General features: G+C 40.0%; 1 protein-coding gene across 5 annotated transcripts in view; it reads right to left on the bottom strand.

Moving 5' to 3' along the window:
* Window positions 1-22,505, bottom strand: part of CHD2 (chromodomain helicase DNA binding protein 2) — a 112,552-nt gene that overhangs the window by 48,970 nt on the left and 41,077 nt on the right. For all 5 annotated transcript variants that reach the window (XM_055417732.2, XM_088829684.1, XM_055417735.2 and 2 more), the window contains 7 exons: window positions 20,005-20,129; window positions 16,082-16,298; window positions 14,156-14,245; window positions 13,099-13,289; window positions 3,643-3,831; window positions 2,007-2,169; window positions 1,523-1,675 (listed from right to left, as the gene is read on the bottom strand). In XM_055417732.2, the coding sequence (XP_055273707.1) occupies window positions 1,523-1,675; window positions 2,007-2,169; window positions 3,643-3,831; window positions 13,099-13,289; window positions 14,156-14,245; window positions 16,082-16,298; window positions 20,005-20,129 (1,128 nt within the window). The remainder of the gene's footprint in view (window positions 1-1,522; window positions 1,676-2,006; window positions 2,170-3,642; window positions 3,832-13,098; window positions 13,290-14,155; window positions 14,246-16,081; window positions 16,299-20,004; window positions 20,130-22,505) is intronic.

Below are 22,505 nucleotides of genomic sequence, written 5' to 3'. Positions count from 1 at the left end.
AAGGATCAGAATCGCTGCTAGGACATAAGAAGAAAGATGGCAACCAAGCTGTGCTTAGAGGCTTTGTCTCATTCTCCATCTGTGGGGACTCAAGAAATTAGGAAATGCTACCACTGGTCACCTCACAATCAGCTCCTGTGGAAAAGTGAGGCTCCCAAGTTAATATGGCTGAAAGCTGCCCTGCTATACGTCAAAAAATCCTTTACACAACTTTGTTTGGAAGACATTTTCCCACAATATTGAAAACATTAAGCTGGTCATATACCCCAGCTTTTCCAAAAACTAAAGCGTTCAAGCAGCCAAAATGTATCCTCAAGAGAGCCTCTGGCATTTCCTAGCACACACAATTCTTACACTAGATTATATGTCAATTCTAGGTCCAAAACAATGTCACTGTAGAGATACCATGTAATATGTGGATACTGAAGAATTACTACCTGTACGCTGTATATAAAGCATTTCTCCCTCTTTAAAATCATTTTCATATTGCTGCCCCTTAATCACCACTTGAGAAAAACTACCTCATTTTACAGAGGGCAAAACCAGCCAGACAGATGTTGTCCGCTAGCCAGTCATCAGTGGCAGGGTGGGGCGGGGAGGGGTATGGAAGGACCCACAGCTCAGCGCTCTGCCCACCAAACCCAGAGCCACCTGAACACAGGCAGAATCACACATGGGAACCCTCCTTCTTCTTCCTGACTACCAAGTGTATCTCTCTGACAGCCCTGACCCAAAGGTAAGTTTTGAAATCAGAAAACCCAAATGCCTTCTTTTCAATATTCTCACTAAGCCAAGGCATTCAGCATGATAACCTGAGCAGACACCAGACGACTCATTCCCTGGAGAAAAAAGTAACATATTCTTATTTCACTGGATGCCAAATGATGAGCCAGACCTGAAAGCACCCAGGGATCGGATGTACTGAAAGATCACTGACTCTGTCTACCGCGCGATTTCTGATAATAACCACAGTATCTAAGACAGCTGCTGAAAGACCACACCAGGTATTACGGACGTAACTAGGCCTTTCAGGGTATTCTGAAAGACAATCTGCACTGAGTTTTAAAGCTTGGTCTTCTTAGAATCACTAGCTTCAAGTATCTTCAGTATCAGCCTAACTGCACTAGTCCATCCAAAACTAAAGAAAAAACATGCCTTAAATGTCTTAAAAATCAAAGCATTAAAAAATATTAGGCCAAATAAACTGCACACATGCCTATACACAGATTACAGATAAGTTTTTGTTTTCTTATTGTCTAACATGCAGAAAAATACTATGCTAAACAAACTCCTTCTTCCTCCTTATTTTTCTCCTAAGCTTACCGGAGATTAATGAATGAAGACGAAAACCCTTAATTTTACAAAAGTAAAATTAAGACCCTCCTGGAACCTTAATCTCAATTTGTTTCAAACAAGAAAACTCTTTGTTTTCTCCAAGGATAATTTAACAAGCAAAGCATACAACCTGGGAGGGAGGGAGGGAGAGAGGAAGGGAGAGACCCTAAGTACCAAGCATCCTTACCTGGAAAGGGTAGTGCTTAATAGTTAGGTACTCAGCAAGGATATCCAACATCCTCACCATCTGAGAGAAGATAAGGACTCTGTTTCCTCTTTCTCGAAGTCTTGTCAACAGTTTATCTAATAGAATCAACTTCCCACTGCTCCTGATCAGGGACTGAAGAACGAAAAGACACGATCATGATCAAAAAGATACTTCAATCTGCCCTTCATCTCTAAGAGTTCATATTTTTAAAATCATCTTAAAGCTTCTGGAAGCCTTCTGCAAACTAGCTGACAAGCAATTCCTGAAAAGCTCTTTACCTGGTATCTGTGACAATATACTTTCCAGATTTTTCCTAGCTATTTGGTTTCCTCACCTGTTTTTAAAGCTTCTTTTGATGCTCCTTGAAGAGCCATCAAGGAGGAAAAGGAGTGTTTTGATTAAAAGCATCTACAGAAACTAAACTGTTGTTAAGAAACTAATTACAAACAAGGTAAGCACACACCAGAAGAATCTCCTGTCCATTCTCCCTTTCATTTTCTTCAGGGGGTTTAATCAGGTAACAGTGGTTGCAGCATTTCTTCAGTTCCATCACAATATTAAGGAAACCAGATGTGCTACCTCTTGTTCCTTTGGCAAGAGCCTTGTAATTCCTGGTCAGAATCCATCTGCAAATTAAGACAGTGATGGTATTATTAGGTGCAGAGAAAGAGAACAGGGTATACCAGAAGATTATAACAGCAAACACCATTACTGAGGGCAAGGGGAACTGAAAAGGCAGGAAGGACGCTGCACCCTCTGTCTCCTGCCACCTAACCAGGAACCCTCTCACATCTCCAGTCAGGCTATTAAACATGCTATTGGGCATTTCAACCTGGCTGGACACAGGAATATTAAGAGAGAGTAATAACAATAAAAAATTTGATGTATGATGCAGGGAGCTCAATGATTGAGGTGCTCTGGGACAACCTACAGGGATGGGATGGGGTGGGAGGTAGCAGGGAGGTTCAAGAGGGAGGGGACATATGTATACCTATGACTGATGTATGTTGATGTATGGCAGAGACCCAGACAATATCCTCCAATTAAAAGCACTTTTTTTTTTTAGAAAGCCAAGGCAAATATACATATATATACTAGAACATATGTTACATTTATATATTTTACATAAACAATGACTGTCTCTGAAACTCTTTAATATAGTATAAAAGTGGAAATTAAGCTATCACAAATTAGAAAATCAGTTAAATAAATGATATATCAAAGACAGAAGCTACATATCCATTTAAATCGTGTAAAAGGGAGTTTTACAGAATACAGTGCTCATGATGAGTGTGTTTTACAACTCAGTTTGGAAAGAAGGGAGGACGGGGGTGCATGAATATTCACACATATCCAAATAAGCTCTAACCACAAACCCCGAAATATGAGAAGCACTTTTCTTCTGCACTGTGAAATTTCTTTACACTTTCAGCAATCACATGTTTAGGAACCCATCTCAAAGAGGGACGCTCAAAGACTATAGCACTGTTTATAAAAGGCGAGTATTCGGAACTATCCAAATGTCCATCACTAGAGGACTAATAATGAACTTTTCCACAGACCCACCATGCGGCTGTAAAAAGGAAGGGCGGTCTGTCTCTGTACGCTACTGTGGCGTGTCCCCAGCACAGCTGTTTGGCATCACTAAGTGAAAAAAGCAGGGTACAGAAAAACGCAGTGTGTCACCATCCGCATAAGAGAAAGGCCAAAAGAAGCGAGCGTGTATCTGCTTCTGTTTTAAAAATTAAAATAAAGGAAAAGTAAACATTAAGACTTTTAAATATTAATAGTAATCGTTACCTAAGGAGAAGAGAAACTAGACTGGAGGAGACAAGAATGGAAGGCAGGTATCTTTGAACAGGCCAGACTTGGCAGTTTTGGCTTTGGAGCTCTGTTAACTATTATAAGTAATCATATACAAAATTAAACAAAGCAATTCCTTGAAAATAAATTTCCCTGTCTCTGACCATAAATAAACTGCTATTTAAATCTGTGTTGAGAAGTCACTAAAAAAGTGAGTTTACCTGTCAGCGCTCTCTCTCATGTCTTCCTGGCACTGCTCTTAATCCCACTTGGGCCTGACTCAGCCAATGACTTACTTGTAATACTGTTTCTGAAGGGCTGACATCTCCACTCTGAGAATCTGTTCCACTTTGGCAGGAAGAGATTTCTCCACATCTTTCTTCACTCTCCGGAGAAGGAAAGGCTCTAGCACCTTATGAAGACTCTGATAGCCATTCTCTCTCCCTTTCCCATGGTCTTCTTCAAAATCTTCCCAGAACTCAAACCTAGAGATAAAACAGAACAGTGTTACTCAATTACACAGAAGAAAAAAAAAGAAATTTTTTTTCCAGTTAAAATTTCTTTTTAAGGAACCAACTAGAAAAAAAAAAGAGTCCGTTAAAAAAAATGAGTCTTCCCTATAAGGATAAATAAATTTTATCTTTCACTAGCTCTTGAATACAAGAGAGGGGAAAACAAAAAGGCAAGGGAAAACCAAATGAATCAGTTTCATCAGTCTATACTGGATAACAGCATGTTTCCAATTCTGAGACTGGATCTAGGGTTCACAAAATATTTCAGTAAATCATGTAATTAGTACATAAGTAACAAGTTATTGTGATAAAATGTTAGGCAGAAAATTAATCATAAGCTATCATTTAATAACCTGCAATTTACAGGGAAAACAATATTCAGAAATAAAAGAATAATCAGTGGTGATATTAGAGCTGTCACCAAATGCAAAAACAATATCGTTTCCATCAGTCACCCTTAATGCCTACAGATTTAAAAGTTAACAGATCACAATGACAATCAACCACACAATAGCCCCCATATGAAAAGAATGATGTAAGTGATACAAATGTAATACTAACAGAACTTGGAAGCACAAAATTTATTAATGAAATTTAAAAACATGTCACCCATAACAAATTCTGCCTGAACTCTACAGGTCAAAGTTTCTCCTACGTAAATATTAATTCAACCATCTTTGGATCACTAAAGGACCTGTGGCAGAAATTCAGTATGGGACACTATGATCAAAGTTCTTTCAAAAATAAAAATTGAAAGAAGTTTATTTCATGGGGCTTAGAAAAATATACTCTGACTTGCCACATGAAAGCCAACAAAGCACTTGGAAGAAGCTGCTTAGTTTTATGTACAGACTGAAGCTCAGTGGATCAGATGCTGTCCACAGTCTGCCTTCCGAGACCAGGATGCCCTGCTGTGCTGAGGTCAGTCAAGTCCCGGAACTATAAATTCAGGACTCGACAATACCTAGAGCTACCATGTAATGAGATCTCTGATAAGAGAGAAAGTCAAAGACAGCAAATGCCAGCACTGCCACTGGGCACAAGGATGTTAACTGTCTGTTGCCATTTCTGATCTCATGAATGGCCAAGCATGTCATCAGGCACCAGGCGCATCAGTTTCAAGTCGGAGTGACACCTGGTAATGCCTGAAATAACCATGTTCAGAGAGGGAGAGAAACAACCTTCAGAGGCAGAGATCTGAAAATACCATTAAAGCTTCTCCCTCGACAAACTGAAGGTACACTGTGTTTCGCCATACTGCTATGAAAATAAGAACATAAAATAAACTGAAGAATTAAAACTGAGAAGAGGATTAAAAGGAACAACGTAAAAAATGAGCTATCTCAACAGCATCTCAACGCAAAATATATGAAGCAATTGGAAATGAAAGACCATTCCTATACATCAGGCTATTTTCTGAAGAGCTGGGAGATAAATAATTTCAAGAGAATGTTTTAATTTACATAACACAGTATAATTAAAACTACACTAGTCTAAATACTTAAATAATAAACTTTTTTTTAAACAAGACTTACTGCTCCTACTGTTTGAGGCAACAAATATTTTCACCCACCTAGTGCATGCTTACTTCATTAAACGAGTTAATCTGAGACATCATTTCTTAGATATAGACCAAGAAACTGCCTATGGCTGCACAAACTGCCTACGGCTGCTTTCTGTCTGTATAGCAGATGCGTGGTTGCGACAGAGACCATATGGCTAGTTGAATGTTTACTACCAGGTTCTTTAAGAAACATTTGCGGGTTCATGCACTGGACAACTGTCAGTCCGTAATACCACGGATATAAAAGGTATGCCGTCATCATGGTGAGCTCATAATGATGCCACATCACAGCCTCAAGAGCCACTATTTCAGCTATTCCTCTGTTAATCAACTTCTGTATTTAACATATGCCTCTCATCAGAGCAGAAACAATTCTGCATTTTCCAGACCTTGAATTATGGATAAACAGAAGTGCACTCTAGTGAGGAACAACAAAGAAGAAAATTAAATCAAAGCAGGGAGAATGGTATACTAGAAGTCATGTGATAAACATATGAAAGGAAAAGTGCAAAAAACTTCACAGACTGGACTAGACAGCAGAAGCAAAACAACAACAAAACACTAAGAGGTGAAAATCCCTGAAAATACTCTATCAAACTGAGCTATTTTGTGGGGTGGCTATGAAATACACATTTGCACATGATTGTGTGCATACGCTGAATTCTTCGATGTAGTCATAGCTCTTTCTCACTTTACAAGCAAGCCCCATACTCTGCACAAACACTACATACAAAACACAGAGGCTCAATGATACATATCTCCAGTAGGGGTAGTAACCACATACAGTAAGGGTAGGCTCCTGGTCAGAGTCGCCATGCAGAAAAGCCGATTGGATAGACTCTGCACAAAGGAAATACCATTTCAGTTGGTTAAAAAGAACACTAACTTTTGGATGCTGAGAACAATGGCCTATCGCAGTTGAGGAACGGAAAGTTCACAAGTTATGTGAGTAAACCTCTCTTCTGCACAATGGCATTTCTTCAGTGGATCACTTTCCTAAAAGGAGCAAACAGCTTTAGAGAGCTGTAATGAACCTCAGGGACTACCACAAAGGGCAGGGAAAAGTACTTCACCAGATGTATCATCCACACACCAAGCTCAGATGGAAATAAAGGAAAATCTACGCTCCTTAACCAATGGATTTCCTTATACACACACCTTCGTGAAAAATGATTTTTTTAAATGTCTGAAAATAATAATGCTTTAAAAACAAAGTTTACAAAGAGAAAAAGCTCTCTTACACATACACATGCTGATACACACACATGCATACACACACACAGAGTGCATCTCTTAACTCCAATCCATCCTCCAATCATTATCCGACTGACCACAGGGAAAACTTTGGCCAACAGTAACTGAATGATCATCTCTAGTGGAAAAAGGTAATTCAAAGTTCCTCTCTTCAATTATAAAAACAAGGTACATAAAACTTTTTCCAAAATGTAGCCCATGCTGGGTGGAATGCCGCAGTTGCTTAAGAGTAACAAAAAATTAATTATGACCATTTAGGAGTCAAAATCCCTACCATCCACTTCACTAGCCAAGTACAAAAGGACAAATCTTAGCTAATCATTCACTGGAGGAAACTAAGCATCACATTTCTTTCTCTAGAAAATGAACACATAAGTTCCCACAGGCCTCAAGGTTCCTACTAGGCTGAATACTTCTACTTCATGTCTATGGTGCTATGAAGAATGCACTATTTCTCTTTAGAATTTGACATTTAAAACACATGGGCCTGGGTCACAGAAGACCAGAGATTGATCCCGGTCTATCCACTTATTAACCATATGATATGAGACACATTTTCATCATCTGAGACAGCGTATTCTCACTACAATCTGAGGCTAAACATACAGTATATCAAAAGTCACATACAACGAAACAATATGAAAACTCTAAAGTAATATACTTGAAAATTCTCTTATCCATTTCAGAAAACAAAGAGGACTAATAATTGATACCCCCACTGTTTCTAAACTTTCGTTCATCATCTGTTTTATAGCATGCACATTTTGAAAAACACACTGTATAAAAACATGGGTTTCTGCTAACACATGACGGACAGGGTATTCATTACAGAATGGACAAAAGAATGTTTAAAAAGAGAAGGGGAAACTGCCTCCCTCCTCAGAAAGGTGACTGCTGTTGACGTACAGAGCCCTGTGGGAGGAGCAGAGGACCCAGGTGAGCAGCAAATGGGGCAGGCGGAGGATGAGCAATCAGACAGGGTGGGGAGGGTAGAGGACGGCAGAGTGAGCAGTGCGGGGAGACAGCGAGGAGTCGCGAAGCGCTTCTCAGCTGGAGGCGACTTCACCCCTCTGGGGGACATTCGGCAATGTCTGGAGACATTTTTGGTTGTCACAACTGAGGAAGGGGGTCACTCCTGGCATGGAGTAGGCAGTGGCCATGGATGCTGCTGAACATCATAAAATGCAAAGGAGAGCCACCCCCCACTTCGCAAAAGCCGAATTATCCAGCCCAAAGCGTCAACAGTGCTGAGGTTAAGAAACTCTGTTCCAAGAGAAGGCAGAGAGGAAGGAGGGGTCTGCAGGGGCGCCTCCTCTCTCACAAGCATACTATAGTGAGGAAGCCTGCACAAAAAGGAAACAGTCCAAGCCTGTTATACTAACTACATAATCAGAGTAGTCAAGTTTCTCTGTCTTCTGAGGAGTCTTAAACTATTCTTCAAAACTAAAGGTGAAAAGAGAACAGCACAGACAAATGAAGACAGAATTTGTGGGGAGAAGGCCTGCTTTACAAGAAATACTAAAAAGAGCCCTGACACCTGATGTCATTTAAATAATGATATTTAAATAATTCATTTAAAGCATGTGCTCTAAGACAGAAGTAAACTACAAATCATTTGGAAAATAACACACTTTAAAAAAAAAGATACCCATGCATAAAAGAAGAAATCAAAAGAGCAATTCAAAAACAGGCGAAAATGAACTAAAACAGAACACAGCAACATTTACAGGCTGCAGCTACAGCATACAGGGAGGGGGTCTGTATCTTTAAGTATCTATATTGGGAAAAGGAAGAAAAGGTCTTGAATCAATAATCTAAGCTTCCATCTTAAGAAAACAGAAAACAAGAAAATTAAATGAAAAGCACAGGAAGACAATAATAAAAACGAGAGTGAAAATAAATGAAATTCTAAATAGAAAAAAACAAAACAAACCAATAACGTCCAAAGCTGGTGTCTTTGAAAACATCCCCAATATTGTTAACTTTTACCTATTATAAAAAGACCAAGAGACAAGGCACAAATTACCATAATCAAAGTGTTATTTAGATCAGTACTGATCCTTGAAAAATTAAAAGGATTATGAGGAAATAGTAGCTTTATGCCAACAAATTAAACAATTTAGATGAAATAAACTAATTCTTAGACACAAATTAACAAAACAAAACAAAGTCAAGAGGAAACAGAAAACCTGAATAGACCTATAAGTAGAAATGGAAATATTCATTAAAAATTTTCTCCCAAAGCCAAAGCTCACAAGGCAACACTGGCGAATCCTATCAAATATTTTTGAAAGTAATACAAATCTTAACAAATTGTTTCAGAAAATAAAGGGGGGAATACTGTACAATTCATTCTATGATCCTGATATCAAAGCCAGAAAGACATCACTAAAATAAAAACAAATAAAAAAACTAGGTACCTCAGAAACAAAAACGGAAAAATCTTTAACAAAATATTAGGAAATTGAATCCAGAAACATATAAAAAGGATTCAACATTATGACCAAGTCAGATTTATCCCAGGAATGAAAGACTGACAATATCTAAAAAGTAACTAATGCTATTAGAACAAATACCATCTGGTCACCTCCAGAGGTACAGAAGAACACATGACAAAATCCAACACAACTCAAGAGTCTGCAAAAACTAGGAACACAAGAAAATTTCCTCAACCTTATAAAGGGTGCCTAACAAAAATTGTTAACATCCTACTCCCACCAATTCTACTCAGCATGGAAAAATCTAGCCAGTACAATAAGACAAGACATAAAAGGCATTTGCCTACACTGGAGAAATGAGGTACTACAGCCTCTATTTAAGAGAAGACGTGAGCCTGATAAAGAACTTCAATCTAGACTACTTTTAAAAATTTAAAACCTCTCTCACTCATTAAGGGCGCTACATGGCGGAGTGGAAGGATGTGCACTCATCCTTTCCTGTGGGAACACCAAAGTGGCAGCTAGCTGTTGAACCACCATTGACAGGAATATGCTGGAACACAGCAAGATACCCCACGCCCAAGGACAAAGGAGAACAAGGTAAACAGTTTAACTTAAAAATGGGAGAAAGACTGAACAGACATATCACCAAAGATACACTAATGGCTACTGAACACATGAGAAGACGTTCAACATTATCAGTCATTATAGAAACCCAAGTTAAAACACAATGAGGTATCGCTATTTACCCACCAGAATGGCTAGAACGCAAAAGATTGACAATACACCAAGTATCAGTGATGACAGAAATTTAAAAATTCAAACATTTCTGATGGGAAGGTAAAATGGTACAGTCTCTCTGGAAAACAGCCAGTAGCTTCTTTAGAAGTTAAATATATACTTTATGAATAACCCAGCAATTCCACTCCCATGTATCTAATCATTAACAAAACAGCCCCCAAACTGAAGCAACCCAAACGTCCATCAACTGGTAACTGGATATGAATAGAATGGAATATGACTCCTTAATAAGAGAATAACTCCTAATAAATTCTACATAACATGGGCGAATCTCAAAATAATTATGCTAAGCAAAAGAAACCAAAAACAAAAGATTACTTACTAGGATTCAATTTAGATGAAATTTTTAGAAAAGGTACATCTCTACAGATGAAAACTGTTTAGTGACTGCCTAAGGCTAGAAGTTGAAGCAGAGATTAACTCCAAACAGGCAAGAAGGAACTTTTTGCAGTGAGGAATATATTCTAAAGGTAGACTGTGGGGATGGCTGCACAATTCTATAAATTTACAAAAAAAAAAATTGATTTGTATACTTAAAATGGTACATTCTAGGGTTGCTGTTGCTGTTCAGTCGTCCAGTCGCGTCTGACCCTTGTGACCCCATGGACTGCAGCACGCCATGCCTCCGTCCCTCACCGTCTCCCATACCACATTTTATGGTACATACATCATATTCCAATAGGCTGTTTCCTTAGGCCATCCAAAACATTCCTTGCTTAGTTTATGGCACAGAGTAAGCACTCAAGTCTTCTCCAAATTAAAAAAAAAAAAGTGGAGCATTTATCTATTAATTTGACAACTCTTAATTGAAATGTTTACTGCATGCCATGTACTATTCTAGGTCTGTGGACCACAGAGGAATAAATAAACAAGATCCCTACTACTTCTGAATGCATAATTTAATGGTATGGGATCAGTGAGGAAATAAATGGGGGGGACAAAAAGGTGCCATATAGACATATAGAAAATGAAATGGGGTACGGAAGATAAGCATTTCTGATAGGGAACTTCAAGTTCGCTGGTCATATTAGCTAAGACAAAGATATTAATACGTGACTTACCATCTGAAGATGAGGAGAAAGAATAGCAATGCTTGGACCCACACATATATGGGCACGTTATCTTTGACAAAAGAGGCAAGAATATACAATGGGAAAGAGACTGTTTCTTCAACAAGTGGTGCTGGAAGAAGTGGACAACTATGTGCAAAAGAACGAAATTAGAATACTTCCTAACACCACAAACAAAGATAAACTCGAAATGGATTAAAGACCTAAATGTAAGACCAGAAACCATAACACTCTTAGAAGAAAACAGGTAGAACACTGTATGACATAAATCATAGTAAGATCCCTTATGACCCACCTCCTAGAATCATGGAAATAAAAACAAAATAATTAAATGGGACCTAATTAAACTTAAAAGCTTTTGCACAGCAAAGGAAACTATAATCAAAGTGAAAACACTCCCCAGAATAGGAGAAAATAATAGCAAATGAAACAAGTGACAAAGAATTAATTTCCAAAATATACAAGCAGCTCATACAATACTCAATACCACAAAAACAAACAACCCAATCAAAAAGTGGACAGAAAGATCTGAACAGACATTTCTCAAAAGAAGACATACAGATGGCCAATAAACATATGAAGAAATGCTCAACATCACCCATTATTAGAGAAATGCAAATCAAAACCACAATGAGGTATCACCTCATCACAGACAGAATGGCCATCATCAAAAAATGCACAAACAAGTACGGGAGTGGGTGTGGAGAAAAGGGGACACTCCCGCACTGCTGGTGGGAATATAAACTGATACAGCCACCATGGAAGACAGTATGAGGATTCCTCTAAAAACCAGGAATAAAACCACCATATGACCCAGCAGTATCACTGCTAGGCATATACCCTGAGGAAATCCCAAACTGAAAAAGACACACGTACCTAGTGTTCACTGCAGCATTATTCACAATAGCCAAGACACAGAAGCAACCCTGATGTCCATCGACAGATGGACACAGAAGCTGTGGTACACACACACAATGGCCATAAAAAGGAACACATCTGAGTCAGTTCTAATGAGGTACATGAACCTAGAGACTATTGTTCAGAGTGAAGTAAGTCAGAAAGAGAAAAACAAATATCGTGTATTAACACACATACACGGAATCTAGAAGGAAGGTGCTGATGAATCTGTTTGCAGAGCAGCCATGCAGATGCAGACATAGAGAACAGACTTACAGACAAGGGTGGGGAGAAGAGGGAGAGGGTGGGATGAATGGAGAGAGCAGCATGGATACATGCACACTAACATGTGTAAATAGACGGCCAATGGGAATGTGCTGTGTGACTCAGGAACTCACACCGGGGCTCTGTGACAACCTAGAAGGGGGAATGGGTGAGAGGTGGGAGGGAGATTCAAGTGGGAGGGGACTTATGTACACCTATGGCTAATTCATGTTGACGGATGAGAAAAATCAAACAAACACTGCAAACCAATCATCAATCAATTAAAAACAATAATAAAATAGAAAAGAATAGCAATGCTTGGCTTGTTAAAGGAACCAGACAATGGCCAGAATGGCTGGAGCACAATCAGTGGTGCAGAAAATGCTAAGATGAGTCAGATGCTAAGTAGGGTACTCCACATTAGGGCAACAATTTAGATTTCAAGTATCATCAAACACCATTGGATAATTTTAAGTTTTATGAAATGTACATACCATCTCTCCCACAAAAATCTTTTCAGTAAAGACATCCCATAATTCTTTAATTAGGTAATTGTAACAAATCTGAAGTTGATGCTTTTACTATCAAAAGCTTAGATTTAAGAAATTTTATTATCAGATTGTATACCTTGTATCCCCACTCCAATTATATTGATGACCTTATGGCTACCGGGAGAAGGTCTGAAATGTTTTCTATTTATCAATTATTTCCTCCAAAGCATTAAACAACTCAAATGCTTGGTAGACAATATGCTTTCTTCCTTAACAGACTGATTTCTGAGCTTTCTATCATTTGTTATAAAACATTTCACACTTTTATTGCTGCCTCAGTTCAATACTTTGCTTTCCCCAAACCATGCCATATGTTTTCCCTAAGGTCTGCTAAAAAAATTAAAAAGCATTGGCATTTCAAACATTCTAGAACCTTTTGAAATACATAGGAAGGAGCTTACTTCTCCGGCATAATAAAGTGCAGCAAGGACCAGAGCTCTTTGAGGGAATTCTGAAGAGGGGTCCCCGTAATCAGGAGCCTATGGTTGGACTTGAAATCAATCAGAGTTTTATACAATAAAGAGTCATCATTCTTCAACCGATGGGCTTCATCCACTCCCAGAAAGGCCCAGTTAATACTGCCCAGCACAGTCTAAAGTAAAAACAAAACAGAACGAGCCACCAGGTCAGAAGGGAACCTAAAAATACTTTCAAGTGTTAATTATCTCTGTACAAATACCATCACAAAGGTTTACATAGAAACATTTATTCTTCACTGACTTAAAAGTATATGAGACTCTTCCGTTTATTCTGTTAGTTGCCAGATTGGTGTTTACTCAAAAGAGCAGGTCATCCTCTAAAACCTACAGGGGTCTTTTAGGTATTGCTGCATGCCTCACAGCAAAAACACAAAAACTGGTATGCTGGGCAAAAACAACACCAAAACAAAAACTCATGAGTTTGCAGTCTCTCCTTAAGTAAGATTCTTCTCTGCCTGTTGTCCATCCCAACCCTGAAGCACAGAAACACCAAGAGCCACAAGCTTGTCACAAGCCACAGCTTGTAAACAGCTGAACTTGTTTACACCCGTCATCATCAATGGATCACTTGGCACATACATTTCATAGTAACGGTAGAAAGAAGATAATTTAAAGAGCTACCTTTTTCTGTCCTCTTCACAGAGACCATTCACAACATCTGTTCTGGAGAAGTGCTTAACAATAAGATGGCAAATGCCTGAGAGGCACTCAAGACCAGCTTCCAATGACTGACCAGAATCTCCTATCAGGTATGGGCCTCAATACCCTTTCATCCTGTCTTATTCAATTGGCTTAGGTGACCCAAGGTCCCCTTCAACTGTAAGGTTCTAGGGTCTTTTTTTTTTATATATAAGCTTAATATTCTTCATGGATTTTCTATTCGTTTGCTTTAATTAAAAACAGAAAAATAACATGGCAAGGGGGAGGCAAAGACCACACCATTTGGACAAGTTACACTCTTGGGTTACCAATTACATACCTTATCTTTTAAGAGGATCTCATATGTTGTTATAAGCGCATTGAACTTTAGCCTTTTGGTCTGAGAGTGAATCCATTCATATTCTCGTATCTATAAGAGAAAATAGAAATTAAGACACAATTTCTACTTTAAGCTTTCTATATCACCACCAAGTCTTATGCAACAAAATACGCCAAATAAAAAATTAAATCTAATTAGAACTTAATGAATACTTTATACATTCTAAACTGATCTAAGCAACCAAAGTACAGAGCAATACAAGTTAGAATTAAAAGATCTATTACTGAGCAGCAAAAACTTTATTGCCAGAATTCATCTTCTCTCCGTATTTCCCCGCCCCAATACAGTTGAGAAAAAAATGCATTTCATGAGCAATTAAACCCTGGTGACCTGAACTTATCCAGAGATCTTCCAGAATGAGAATTTTCTTAAGGAAATATAATTTGATTATTCTTTGGGTAGGGCATACTTTTATTAGTAAATAAAACAAATTCCAACTTCTGACTTGGTCAGAAATTTCATTAATCATATAGCAGTAAGATGTGGTCCCCAAGAAGAAGGAAAGGGAGGCTTACAGGATAAAAATACAACCTAGTAAGAATGAAAATAACATCAATGCAAAGAAACATAAAAACTAACACACTCATACAAAAGTATCAAGTACATAACTGGACACCCAGCAAGCACAATGGCCCATGACAAAGCTCCTACAGCTTGGTTATCAAGTTAGGAATGGAAAATGGGTCAAGGAGAGCTTGAGAAAATCAGTGTCAAGTGGGAAGGAAGATCAAAGAAAAGGAGCACTGAGAAGAAAAGAAAGTGTCCCTGACCCCACAATTATTTAGTTCTTTTCCTTTGTCCTCACCATTCAGTGCAGTGGTGTTTGAAGCAATTCTACATAATCTAGATTTTCTTTTTTAACAGTTAACAGATGGATCAACAAACTGAGCAACTATTATGTTACTCAGAAACTCAAAATTAGAGCAATGAAATCTGCCAGAGTTTAGGCAATTTCAATGAAATTATCTGATATAAATAAACTTGAATTAGCACAATAATACATGGTGAGAACATCTCTCTGAAAGGTTTGAGGATTATCAGCAACTCCCTAGAAACAGTTCACTCCAACATACATCCAGTGGTGAAAAAGCCCAGGTCGGGGATTGGACACATCCTTGTCCCAACCCCATTTCTGCCACAGTCCAGCTGGCCTGAGGACAAGTGTTAACCTCTCTATCAATTTTCTTCATCAGTTGATTGGAAAGAATATCATCTACTTTAAAGACTATCATAAGGATTATAGGTAATATATATGAAGTACCCAGCACAGGCCTGGCACACAGTACCTTAAAAAATGTTACTCGTTATCAAGAAAAGATCTGTCAAACAAAGATACACTTAAGCCCATGTGTTCCAAGTTCCCAATGCTCAAGTTAACTTTGATATCAGACAAATAATTCTCATGTCTGCTGCTCTGAAATAGCTCACTATCCTTTTACTCCTTTCTTATAAGTTATACAACGGCCCCATTTTTTAAAAGTTAGGAAACAATTTCTAAGAACCAGATTATTTTCAGTAATATCTGTCAAATACTATTAACATTTCATAAGGCATAAACTCTATCGCATAATCCTTTGTAAATAAAGTGGTCTTGAAAGTACACATAAAAGAAAGAAGAAAAACTTAATACTGTAATCCAACTAGGAGAGATTCCCATTCAGGTATTGCTGTTGTTTTTCTTTACAAAGTAAGCATACGTTTTTATGACTATCAGAATTTTATTTTTGTGATACAGAAATCACCCAGTATCAGGGGCATAGCACAGTGTCAGAATCATAGTTTTACTAAAGACTATAATAGCTTTAGGTCAATTTCCAAAATACATTTATAACACAGATTCTATCCCAATTCTTTTTGTTTACACACCGTATTTCTGCTCATCAGGTCACCTATGTAAACCACTACGTTAATCTCTGGTGCCCAGATTTCAAACTCCCTCTGCCATGAGGTGAGGGTGGATAAAGGGACGACTATAAGAAAGGGGCCATACAGCTGGTGTTGGTGGAACAGGTAGGAGAGGAATGATATGGTCTGGATGGTCTTTCCTAGGCCCATTTCATCAGCAAGGATTACACTGTTACTTCTGCAGGAAGAAAAGATAAACACAAAAAGATCATCAGTTCACACACAAAAAACAAACAAAACAGTACATGCACAAACCGCAGAGGCATCAAGGCCTCACCATATCCCTCAGGAAGACGTGGGTTCTGAACCTCAAATGTCTTTCCTCTCCTCTGCAATCAAGTCTCCTACGTGAGAAGACAGCAAGGTAGCACGTAATCGAAGTATAATCGAGGTCTAGGTTACTGTAAGAGCCTGTTTAGATTATGTCCTTTATCCTGCCTTTTGGTCTTTTCCATCTGCCTCTTGTAACAGAAGGCAGGTTTGTAACAGTGGTGTATACAAAGCACACGACCTGGGCCCCATCAGTACAGAAAGCAGAGGCAGACGGGCTGCCCCACTGCTGGTGAGCCCTGCAGCCTGACTGCCACGGGCCCTTGTTCAAACTGCCCTCCCTCCACTGCCTGCCGCTGGGCTGCTGAACGCCATCACCACCCTCCAGACCCACATGCCACAGATGCACAGAGCTTCTGTTAAACACACTAGTATCCAGCAGGGGCAGGCTGCAGAGCAGGTCTCTGAATCCCACCCCAGACCTGCGGAAGCGGAGGATCTGGTAAAGGGCTCAGGACTCTACTGTTAACAAGCACTTCCGGATACACTGTAATATGGGTATGCTCCTTGGGCCACACTTTGAGAAGCACGGCTCAAGGAGACAAGCAGGATTTCAACAGGGTGCTAATAGGAAAGGACTGTCCAGATTCTAGGAAAAAACTTTAATTTGAAATAATTTAAACTTTAAAAAATAGCCAGAGTTAGGAAGTATGTTCTGGAAATAGAAAAGAGTCCATTTGGCAGGAAACCAGGGATGCATATATGCCATAAGGTTGAAAATACAAAAAGGTTCTTGAAAAGCAGGCCACGGGAGATTTACATATGTATAATACACACTTAATCAGTGGACCAGAGAGGACAAAAACTAATATTCAAGTTCAAGACATCTGATTAGAAAAACAAAGACATTTAATTCACCAAGAAGACATCCCTTTGAGTGACTTCCCTCTCATCTCTCAACTTTTCACACCACTGGGGAGGAAACAGGGTTAATTTTCTCCAGCATTCCTCTCCCTAGCAAACTGCCACTGTCCACTTATACACATGAAAGGAGGTCTGGACTGATCTGCCTGTTTTTCTGGAACTAGACCAAAACAGCATGTTACTTAATGCTGCTGCTGCTGCTGCTGCTAAGGTGCTTCAGTCATGTCCGACTCTGTGCGACCCCATAGACAGAAGCCCACCAGGGTCCCCCATCCCTGGGATTCTCCAGGCAAGAACACCAGAGTGGGTTGCCATTTCCTTCTCCAACGCATGCAAGTGAAAAGTGAAAGTGAAGTCACTCAGTCGTCTCCAACTCTTTGCGACCCCATGGACTATAGTCCACCAGGCTCCTCCATCCATGGGATTTTCCAGGCAAGAGTACTTAATGCTAGGTTCCCACAACCAGGGCCCAGTAGCTAACTGGGCCTTTTTCAGCTGATTCTTTAATGAGTTTAAAGACTCTACAGGGTGTGACTCTGGACGAGGGCTCCTAAGAGTCCTGAAGTGTAAAGCAAGAGGGTTAGTTACACAACTTCTAAGGCTCCACTTAGCTTATAATTGTCCTTTAGGAAAGTCACATCTCACTATTCTCTGAAACAAAAATAATTTTCCAGCAATCGAGAACAGTAGTTACTTCAGACCTCCACTCTCAGTCAAAGGAATCGAACCTCAAGATCTTTGTTTCTCACATTGAATGTTAAATATTACATAAATTTTAACAAGACAAAAAACAGATGGCTCAACTGGGAAAGTCACATAAATGCATTTCTGTAATGAAAAGCCATCTTTCCAGCATTGAGAAGAGAAGCTCACGAGCCTTTGCTTTCAAGCTGTAGTCTAACTCTGAAATAAGAATTCTTGCTTTGCCACCAAATACTGACGAAATCACGAGTCTCCATTTGGGGAAGGAATGTGCAGACAGACCGCAAGGTGCCTCCCCTCCCTCTGCCACCTCTCTGTGCCGCCATGATGGTGCCCGTGAGTGTCCTGGCTGCGCTCTTACGAATGCCAACAGTACGGAGAAGAGGCAAACGCCAGGTGCCTATAAGACCACGCTGCAGAGCCACACTCAGGTTTCTAACCAGGATGATGAAGCATGGCTACGCTGGCAAATCTGAAATCATCGATGGTCACTGGGCTGTAAAAGCTGTTGAGAACCTCACAGGCAGGCTTCATAAGTGTGGAGCGACCAGCCCCAGATTTGATGTTCAACTAGAAAAATGGGAGAATGACCTGCTCCCGTCCCGTCAGTTTGGTTTCACTGTACCAACAACTTCAGTGGGCATCATGGACCATGAAGAAGCAACATGAAAACACAGGAGGGGAAACCTTTGGATTCCTTCTCAAGGGATATAATACATAGGTGCAAATAAAATGCCTTGAGGGGGTTAAAAAAGGTACTTTTCACCCTGTATGTTCTATGAGGACAGGGAAATCCTGTCTTGTGTTGCTGCTGCTGCTGCTAAGCCACTTCAGTCATGTCCGACTCTGTGTGACCCCATAGACGGAAGCCCACCAAGCTCCCCTGTCCCTGGGATTCTCCAGGCAAGAACACTGGAGTGGGTTGCCATTTCCTTCTCCAATGTGTGAAAGTGAAGTCGCTCAGTCGTGTCCAACCCTTAGCAACCCCATGGACTGCAGCCTACCAGGCTCCTCCATCCATGGGATTTTCTAGGCTAAATTCTCAAGATCTACATGGGTTCCTAATGCACAGTAATCAGGGAATACTTGAATCTGCAATTGAATTTGGTGAATAAAATTCATGAGTACAGTCTCAAAGTACCTTTAAACCTCATTGTCTCATCTCTCTTTCTTTTTTTTTCCCTAAGACTATGGTAATCTTATTACAAAAAGTGAAGGATAATTTCACTAATTCAAGTGTCAGAAAACTTTCTCTAAATGGGATGGCCTGTATAGCAATTGGGGAGCAGGGGAATCACAAGACTCTTTTTAGCACCAGTATGTAAATTAGAGATCTTCTCTCGTCTTAGAATAATTCCTTCCACACCAAAGATTTGGGCAAATTACCTTGCTATTTGTGCTCACGAATAACATAGTATGACAAAGGTTGCCTGGCTATCACCCTCCCAATAACTAAATAACAAAGTACTTTTTACTTCAGGCTAAAGTGGTAATTACACATACAGGAAAATTCCCAGAAGTTATTTCTCTTAATCGTATATATACATACACACACACGCACATATGATTTTTTTTTTCCCTATAATATACAATGGACTTCCCTTGTGCTCAGTGGTAAGAATCCACTTGCCAATCCAGGAGACATGGGTTCGATCTCTGGGTCAGGATGATCCCCAGGAGAAGGAAATGGCAACCCACTCTAGTATCTAGAAAATCCCATGGATAGAAGAGCCTGGTGGGCTACAGTCCATGGTATCTCAAAAGAGTCGGACACGACATAGTGACAAAGAACAGTAATAATATACAATAGGGTGTCCCTGGTGGCTCAGATGGTAAAGAATCTGCCTGCAACACAGAAGACCCAAGTTCAATCCCTCGGTTGGGAACATCCCCTGAAGAAGGGAATAAAAAGGAGTAATTCTTTGCATCTAACAATCTCAGACAACCAGAAACAGTAGAGAAAACATCAGACATAGTCTTCTACGTACTTGCACCAGGAGTGAGCAAGCCAGTTGAGACCTTCCAGCTGATAATCTCGGAGCTCCAGATTCTCTCCTCCTAAATATGCCGGCTGTTTCTTTAAAGCCACAAATCGTGGTCTCTGCTTCAGGGCCTGAAATGCAGATTTGAACAAAGACCAAGTGTGAAGAAAACCTTCTTCCTGTTCATATGTTACAATGTTAGCCGTGATTTCTGCACTCTAACGCATAAGAACTGAAACTTCACACCTGTCTCACCAACCACACCCAACCGACCATGAGTTCCTACATCGCTGTCTACATCCCCAAAGCCAGACTGCGGCCTAAGATTGTTAGTTATTGCTTCTTTCCTGAAGTAAGTTTGTGAACATCATTAGACAGCACTTACTCTACATCATCTCTGCAGCAGGGCAGTGAGTCACCTATTTTCCTCTTGGCGTTACTTGACTCTATAAACAGCACAAAACAATGCCTCTGGGAAAGTCTGTCTATGGTACCATAACTGCATTTGTAAATTCTGAAATGCAGCCCACCTCCCTTGAAGCCCCAACTCTGTGAGTCTGGCTTTGTGAAGGAAAAGATGCCCCTCTCACATCCAGAGGTGTGAAGATTTGGCAGCCATGTCTCTACAGTTTGCACAAAATGTGGACTCTACGGCCAAACCAGTTTGGGAAACACTGGGTTAAAAAGTTACATACATCCCATGGCGCGTGACTTTTCAGAGTCTACCATACTTGTGGATGGCTACGGGAGAAGCTCATTCAGGAGTGTGTCCCAAAGTGATTTGCCCACAAAAGCCTTTTTTGCAAGGAGCATTTCTCTGAAGATGAGCACTCTCTGGCATGAGTGCCCTATTAAGAAGCATCATCCTACTGAAGTATTTGATACAGTAACTCTTACTTGTTTCAGCTCTCCTCTGTGAGCAGTTGGCAGTCAACAGAATCAGGTGCCTCACTCACACCCACTGGAAACCAGCTGTCCGCTCCCACCAAGTCTTCCACAAAGCTTCTCCTGTCTGACCCTTCAACGGCTGCTACTTCCCTCATCCTCACACCAACTCTCCCTTCAGGGGCTTATTCTACATCTTCTGGTGGGACCTTCTGACTTTAACAACTACTTACTCTGGAGTCTCCAACACAAAGTCATTAGATTAAGCTTTCTAAATGAAATACTGTTTCTGGCCTGCTGCTCTGCTCAAGAGGGTAAGCTTGTCAATACCCGCAGAATAAAGTCAACACATCCTTCAAGGATTCAATACATACACACTTTGTCAATATCACCTCCCTCTTCCAACCCTGAGGCCCGTTGGATCCCCCAATGACATTACAAGAACATCTTTCTCTTAGTATCTCTCACAAGAGGGCAATAACCTGGGCCCCTCATCTTGTCTAACCAGCTCCAATCTATTCTTCAAGGGTAGGGCACTTCATGTACCACAACTTCCTTGAGTTTTAAAATCCCTTCAGGGAACCCTCTTACACTGTTGGTGGGAATGCAAACTAGTACAGCCACTATGGAGAATAGTGTGGAGATTCCTCAAAAAACTGGAAATAGAACTGCCATATGATCCAGCAATCACACTCCTGGGCATACACACCGAGGAAACCAGAATGGAAAGAGACACATGTACTCCAACGTTCATTGCAGCACTGTTTATAATAGCCAGGACATGGAAGCAACCTAGATATCCATCTGCAGACAAATGGATAAGAAAGCTGTGGTACATATACACAATGGAGTATTACTCAGCCATTAAAAAGAATGCATTTGAATTAGTTCTAATGAGGTGGATGAAACTAGAGCCTATTATACAGAGTGAAGTAACCCAGAAAGAAAAACACCAATACAGTATACTAACGTATATATATGGAATTTAGAAAGATGCAAATGATAACCCTGTATGTGAGACAGCAAAAGAGACACAGATGTATAGAACAGTCTTTGGGACTCTGAGGGAGAGGGTGAGGGTGGGACGATTTGGGAGAATGGCATTGAAACATGTATGTTGTCATATGTGAAATGAATCACCAGTTCAGGGTCGATGCATGATACAGGATGCTCAGGGCTGGTGCACGGGGATGACCCAGAGGGAGGATAAAGGGAGGAAGGAGGTGGGAGGGGGGTTCAGGAAGGGGAACTCATGTACACCCGGGGCGGATTCATGTTAATGTATGGCAAAACCAACCAATATAATATTGTAAAATAATTAGCCTCCAATAAAAAATAAAAATAAAATAAAATCCCTTCAATGATCCCTGTGGCTCACTGACTTCTACCTCTGGACACCATTACACTCACTGACCTTCAGTGACACAGTGCTTTCTACAGGTACAGGTTTGATGCCATGAATCTGAAGACAACCTCTTGGACAAAGAGGCCATGTCTTACATATACTTTTACTACTGAGAACTCAAGCATTCCACTTTATACAGGGAATAAATACCAACAAAAGACAAGGATCTGTACAACCAGTCTAGCAAATAAGAGCCTGTACAGACCCTTGTCTTCAG

The sequence above is a fragment of the Moschus berezovskii genome, chromosome 21 (genome assembly GCF_049115385.1).
Source record: "Moschus berezovskii isolate FMDL1 chromosome 21, NW_MosBer_1.0, whole genome shotgun sequence".
Taxonomy (NCBI): Eukaryota; Metazoa; Chordata; class Mammalia; order Artiodactyla; family Moschidae; genus Moschus; species Moschus berezovskii.
This window is presented reverse-complemented; position numbering and strand designations above follow the sequence as displayed.